This window comes from Peromyscus maniculatus, chromosome 17 (assembly GCF_049852395.1).
Source record: "Peromyscus maniculatus bairdii isolate BWxNUB_F1_BW_parent chromosome 17, HU_Pman_BW_mat_3.1, whole genome shotgun sequence".
Classification (NCBI taxonomy): Eukaryota; Metazoa; Chordata; class Mammalia; order Rodentia; family Cricetidae; genus Peromyscus; species Peromyscus maniculatus.
In genome coordinates, this window is record NC_134868.1 from 9,586,586 (window position 1) to 9,593,347 (window position 6,762).

General features: G+C 48.1%; 1 protein-coding gene across 1 annotated transcript; it reads left to right on the forward strand.

The window, feature by feature from the left end:
* Positions 1–1,489: 1,489 nt before the first annotated feature.
* Trim75 (tripartite motif containing 75) lies at positions 1,490–2,992 on the forward strand. The gene has a single exon (XM_006987560.4). The coding sequence runs from the start codon at positions 1,589–1,591 to the stop codon at positions 2,990–2,992; it is 1,404 nt and encodes a 467-aa protein (XP_006987622.1). The 5' UTR covers positions 1,490–1,588.
* The last annotated feature ends 3,770 nt before the right edge of the window (positions 2,993–6,762 follow it).

The following is a 6,762-nucleotide window of genomic DNA, read 5'->3' on the forward strand; positions in this document are numbered from 1 at the left end:
TTTATTTGATCAGGTGGGTATATGTGTGCCCTGGTACACATGTGGTGTGTTGGTCCCAGGACAAAATGTGGGTCCCTAGGATCAAACTCAGGTCATCAGGCTTGATAGCAAGCTCCTTTTCCCCCTGGCAGTTAGTGTTTTGAGGTAGGCTGGCCTCGAATTCAGCTATGTATCAGAAGAGGACCTTGAAGCAGGATGGCCTTTGTCTGCATCTCTACCTAATATTAAAGGTGCATCTCACCACACCCTGCAGGGCTTTATTTTTATTGAATTTGTGTGTGTTCTAAGGTTATCTGTCTTCTGGGGTTTTATTTCATAAGGTCTTCTGTGGTACATTCAATTATAAAGAAACAAATGTAAAAAATGAAAATCAAACTTGGTATGATTTTTTTTTTCTTTTAGAAAGAGTAGGGAAAGGTGAAAGGTTATAGCAAGACTGTCCTTATTTGCCCGATTCCAAAAGTTTGGTTGGTGGTTGGGATGTAACTGCATTCTGGATGTAACTCCTACTTCCCCCAAGCTGGATTTCATCTCTGGCAACATTAAAACAAAAGCCCCCACCCGATACTACTTGGCTGTAGCCCCAGCATTTAGGAGCCGGAAACAAAGAGCATTGTTTCCAGTTCAAGGCCAGCCTAGGCTGTATGTGTACACGGGGGAGTCCCAGGCCATCCCTTGCTACAGGAGGAGACTGTGTCAAAAGATCCACACTGAATACACACCTTTCAGCCCAGCACTCAGAGGCAGACGTGGGGGCTCTCTGTGAATTCGAGGGCCAGTCTGATCTACAGAGTGAGTTCCAGGACAGCCTGAGCTGCACAGTGTGAGACCTTGCTCAAGAAAACAAAACAAATCAAAACAATAACAAAACCAAACAACAAAAATATATGGGCTAGGGATATAGCTCAGTTTGTAAAGTGTTTGCCCAGCCTCCATGAGGCCCCGAGTTCGATCCCCATCAGGACTCCTGTGACCCCAGTTTTCTAATTTCAGCACTTGGGAGGTGGAAGCCAGAGGATCTCGGGTTACAGGGAGGGACATTTAATCGAGGCTGCCTCACGCATTGTTTATTGTCAGTCTACCCCGGGCTCTGTCAGCCCTGGCTGGAGGGACTGGTAAACAGATGGGCTGTGGTGCCAAGTGGTCAGAGGGGCTATAGCTCAGTGTTCCAGGCTTGGGAATGGCAGACTGGGATGTGTGATACCACTCACCTAAGTTTAACGGGAGTCAGGTACTGAGTGGGACCTGGGACCATCTGAAGTAACTTCTTATTTATTTTTTTTAAAGAAATTTCTTTTTGCTCAACCCATCTGTGAGTTGCCAGAGTCCAGAAGAGTAGCCATCCACTTGAGCTGTGGGCCCATGCAAAGGACCTCGTTGGCAGCGGCAACTCCGAGTCTTAAAAACACGAAGGACTCAAGGCTTCTACCACTGTAGGCAGCCCGGGAGGCATCAGTGGAGCCACAGCTCATTCCAGGAGGGACTGTGAAAACGGCAGGACAAGTGAGTCCACTTGTCCCTGCAGAGTACCCCAGAGCCAACTTTCAGAAGACAGCCCACCCAGGTCCAGACCTTTCTCTCCAGCCAGATGTCACGGGCATTTAACGTGGCCAGACTCCAGGGAGAGACCAAGTGCCACATCTGTCTGGATGTTCTGACCGAACCAGACACCACAGAATGTGGACACAACTTCTGTCACTCTTGTATCTATAACTTCTGTAGGGGCCGGGGCCGGGAAGTCGTGCCCTGTCCCGTCTGTAGACATTATTGCCAAAAGCAGAACATCACAAGCAATGCTCAGCTTGGGGAGATGGTTAAAATGGTCCAGCAGTTCCAAAACAGGGCAAGCCAGAGTGAGGAGACCAAAACCAGCTGTGAGAGGCACAACCAGGTCTTGACCCTCTTCTGTGAAGATGATCTGCAGCTGCTGTGTGACCGGTGCATCGGGCCAGAGAGCCACAACAGCCATCAGGTAACATCCATTGCACGGGCTGCCTCTCACCACAGAGAAAGGCTTTGGGGCTTAAGCAAGCTTCTGAAGAGGGAAATGAAACAGGCTGAAGAGTTAAGACGCATTCAAGACGGTGGGACCCAGGCCTTGAGGGAGCAGGCAGAAGCCCAGAGGTGTGAACTGAACTCTGAATTTGAGCGGCTCAACCGGTGTTTAGATCGGGAACAGCAGGCCGCTTTCTCCAGGCTAAAAGAGGAGGAGAAGGGTGTCAGGCAGAAACTGAGCAAAAACATAGAGGCATTTGAAAAACGGACTTCTACACTCAAAAGTCTCCTGAAACTCGCGTTGGCGGGCAAAAAGTCCTCAGAAGTAGATCTGCTGTCGACAGTCAAGAATTTCTACAAGGATTACGAGAGTCTGAGTAACCCAGACATCTTTTCACCTCAGTTAAGAAGAGAAGCATACAACTTTCCTCTCCAGTATTCAGCGCTACAGAAAATTGTACAGCAATTTACAGTTCAAGTAACTCTAGACCCGGACACAGCCCATCAAAACCTGCTTGTTTCTGAGGATAAAAAATGTGTTACATTTTCAAAGAAAAAACAACGTGTTCCTGATTTTTTAAAAAGGTTTACCAAGAGCCATGCTGTATTGGGGTTTCCAAATTTTAGTTCTGGGAGACATTTCTGGGCGGTAAAGGTAGGAGAGAAGTCCGAGTGGGCTGTTGGGATCTGCAAAGCCAATCTGTCCACTGGGGCAAGGCAGTCCTTGATCCCTCCCGGGTGCTGGAGGATTGTCTGGAAGGGTGACTGTTTCGAGGTCTCAGGAGACCCAAAGGGTTCTCAGCTGAAAGCCACAAGGCCCAGAGTCATTGGCATTTTCCTGGACTATGAGCTGGGAGAGGTCTCCTTTTATAGGATGCCTGAGAAATCTCACATCTGTACTATCAGGGACACTTTTGCGGAGCCTGTTTGCCCTTATTTCTACGTAGGAAATAATTCAGAACCTCTTAGACTCTGCTCTGCCACAGATGCTGAGTGAAAACTCACAGGGTAGCCTTAACTAGAACAAGTTTGCTCATGGGCAATACTCCCTTGCCCCCAACCCAGGTTGGCCCCAAGGTTGTTACACAGCTGAGAAGAACTTTGAATTTGTGCTCCTCTAAACTACCTCGTGCTAGGATTATAGGTGTGATCTTCTCAGCCCTACATTATTATTATTATTATTATTATTATTATTATTATTATTATATTTTTATTTTTATTTTATTTTATTTTTGAGGCAAGTTCTTGCTAGCCCTGACTGGCCTGGAACTGGATATGCTGACCAGTCTGGCTACTGTACACAACCTTATCTCAGCTTCCTGTACTCTGGGTTTACAGGCATGGATCAACATGTCAGGCAACAGATGCATTTTTAAACCTCTAAGTCTTAATCGGACGAAAGTTTTGCTCTTAAACCCCATGCCTAGCCAAGGATCCACCATCGAGCTCTAGACTTCAACCTTTCCATCTGTGAGAGAGTCTTGGTGAGTCAACCGGGCTGGACGCAACGAACTCTGCAGCCCATCCTGGCTCAGCACTCCCAAGGGGCTGGCCTAGCAGCCTTGCATCGCCAGCCCAGCCCACCTCAGAAAGAGACAGGAGTTTTAAGAATGTATTTATTTTATATCTGAGAGGGTCTTATGTAGTCTAGGCTAGTCTCAAACTTGATACATAGTAGAGGCTCACCTTGGCTGACGTTGGATTCCTGACCGTCCAACCTCTGTCCCACAGATACCCAGCCTTTGAAATTTGTATTTGAAGATAGCCTAGTTTCCTTATAATCTCAGAAACATTTTAAATATTAATAAGGAACTGGATTAACAATAGCAGAGTTCTAAAGTTGAAAAATGTTCCCGGGTTGTCATTTTAGTCATCAAATCATCAGTGTTACCCTCTGTCTTCCCCCATTTCCTTCTCCCCTCCCTCCCTCCCTCCCTCCCCCTCTCCCTCCCTCTCTCCCTCTCTCTCTTCCAGGTCCAGTACTAGGGATTGGGTTCAGGGCCTTGAGCATGCTATGAAAGTGCTCCACACTGAATCAACTACGTCTGATTCTGATGTGGTCTTGTTAAGTTGTCCAGGCTAATCCTGAATTTGTTATTCTCACACTTCGCCCCAACTCCCCACTTCTCCAGTAGCTGGGATTGCAGGCAAATGCCTTTATGTCTCGATAAATTTTGTGGGTTTTTAAAGCAATTTTTTAAAATTGTGTGTGTGTGAGAGAGAGAGAGTGCGACAGCCACAGACATAGAGTGTGGCGGTCAGGAGACACTTCTCTTCTTCATCATATGTCCCAGGATTGCATTTGGTGTTTAGGTAACAGTTGCATGGCCAGCCCTTTTACCTGGGGAGCCATCTCAGGCCCTCACATTGAACAAGGGAGAGAGGAAGGGACTACTAAATGACACCAAGTTACAGTGAGAGCAAACACAAAGTACCTTGTCCGTTTGCAAAGTGGGGTGATTACAGACAGTGATAATGGACTTTCTGTTTCAAAAAGCTTCAGGAAAGCATTTGGGAAGTTGTCACCAGAAAGGGAGACAAGTGTGTGAAAAGATCGTTATCACCTGATAGTTAAACACTACAAATATACACATGTTGAAATGTGACGAGGTTCCTTTTAATGTACCGTTTTTATCCATTAAATTTATTTTTAATAAAAGAAAAATGATTCTATATGTAAAGGTTGTTTCTCATGGTCTGGAGTTATCTTCTCATAGTTTTTTACTTAATCTTTTTTTTTTTTTTTTTTTTTTAAGATTTATTTTATGTACGAGTGCTCTATCTGCATGTATGCCTTTATGCCTGAAGAGGGCATCAGAGCTCACTAGAGATGGTTGTGAGCCACCATAAAGTTGCTGGGAATTGAACTCAGGACCTCTGGAAGAGCAGCTGGTGCTCTTAACTGAGAATGATCTCTTCAGCTCCCTTCACTTAATTCTTAAATGTCCAGGCTTGGTGGCTCGTGGCTGTATTTCTGCACATAGGAGACAGAAGGAGAATCTGGTTTTTTGCTTTTGGGGGGTAGGGGTGGTGGTGGCTTTTTGCACTTCCTCCCTCCACCTCCCAAGTGCTGGAATTATAGGCATGTGCTACCATCCCCAGCTGTATGCACCGTGGAGAACAGAACCCAGGGCTTCACGCATAACAGGCTAGCAGTCTACCAACTGAGCTGTTTCTCAGGTCCAGAAGGGACCTTTCATCAAAATTACATTTATTGTGTGTGTTTATGGGTGGGCACCTGTACCACGACAGTCAAGTGGAAGACACAGGACAATGTGCTGGAGTCGGTTCTCTCCTTAAACCTTGTGGGTTCCAGGAAATCGGATGCCCTCTTCTGGCCTCGGGGATTAGGCACGTACAGGTGCACACGCATACATATATACAGGCAAAACACTCAGATGCATAAAATTAATTTTTAAAATGTATACTCTTCCTCATTAAAGGACCCCAGGGCCTCCCCAATGATATCATCAGTAGCAGCACTCTGTACACTGGTGTTCTAGTCTGGATCTGCCCTCTGCCCCAATGGCCCCAGTAGTACGGGCTCTGCCTCCAGCTTGGTGCTGTCAGATGGGCAGAGGTGAATCAGTCACATTTTCAGTTAGCATACGATAGCGTCTTTTGTTGTTCCAGCCTGTCCTCTGATTCCCTGTATAGCGGAGGGCGATCCACACTCTTGATTCTCCACATGCTGACATGACAGGCCTGGACCACAAGGCTGGGCTAGAAGAGTATTCAGTTACAACTTTTTGTTTTTGAGACGGGGTCTCTCTCGCTCTAGCAAAGGCTAGCCCCAGATCTGAAGCAGTCCTGTTCCAGCTTCCTGGGTATTTGCGGTTACTGAGATGAGCCGCCATGCCCAGCTGCTCCCTGTGAATTTCTCTCGTTACAAAAGAGATTCAGCTGTGTGCGTGCATGCCTGCGTTTAGGAATCTGCATGTGCCGGGCCAACGGAGTGTGAGCTCCCCTGGAGCTGGAGGTAGGCAGGCAGTTGTGAGCCACTTGCCGTGGGTGCTGGGGACTGCTACAGCCCTGAAGGTGAGCACGCGCCGCGCCAGCATTCGGAGGAGGCTGTGGTTTTGACTGACGACTGATTTGGGGTGCTGGGATAGAATGCAGCTTCGAGGTTGACTACTCTAGGCAAACACTATGCCCCTGAGCCGCACACCCAACACCGAGGCTGCAGGTGGCTGTGACTGAGATGGGGTGTCCTGCAGCCCCGGCCGCCCTTGAACTCCGTGTGTCACCGAGACAGCCCCAGACTTGATCTTCCTGCCCTGGCTGCCCAAGTGCTACGATGACAGGCACCGATGAGCCACTGCTCCGGGGAGTGCGACTCCCTCATTCAACGACACAGAGGGGATGAAGACTATGGGAGAGCTGATCACTCCAGGCCAAGGGAACAGCAGGCGCAAAGGCCCTGAGGTGTACCGTGCCTGGCAGTCCGAACCACCGAAGCAGGAGCAAAGCAGCGCCAGCAGAGAACTAGGGAGAAGCGTGGAGTCGGGAGAGGAGTTGATTTCCGAAGGACCTTCACTGTCAGCCCTTCGGATTAGAGAAGGAAGTGTGTGCGCAGTCACATGACCTAATTTGTGGTTTAGAACTCGGGCTAGACAGATGGCTCGGTGGTTAGAGGGTACTGGCTGCTCTTCTAGAGGATCCAGGTTTGATGCCTTGTCACCCCATGGTGACCCACCCCTCAGTAACGTCAGTTCCAATGTGTTGAATGCCCTCTTCCGGCCTTCTCAGGCAGCAGATATGCACATG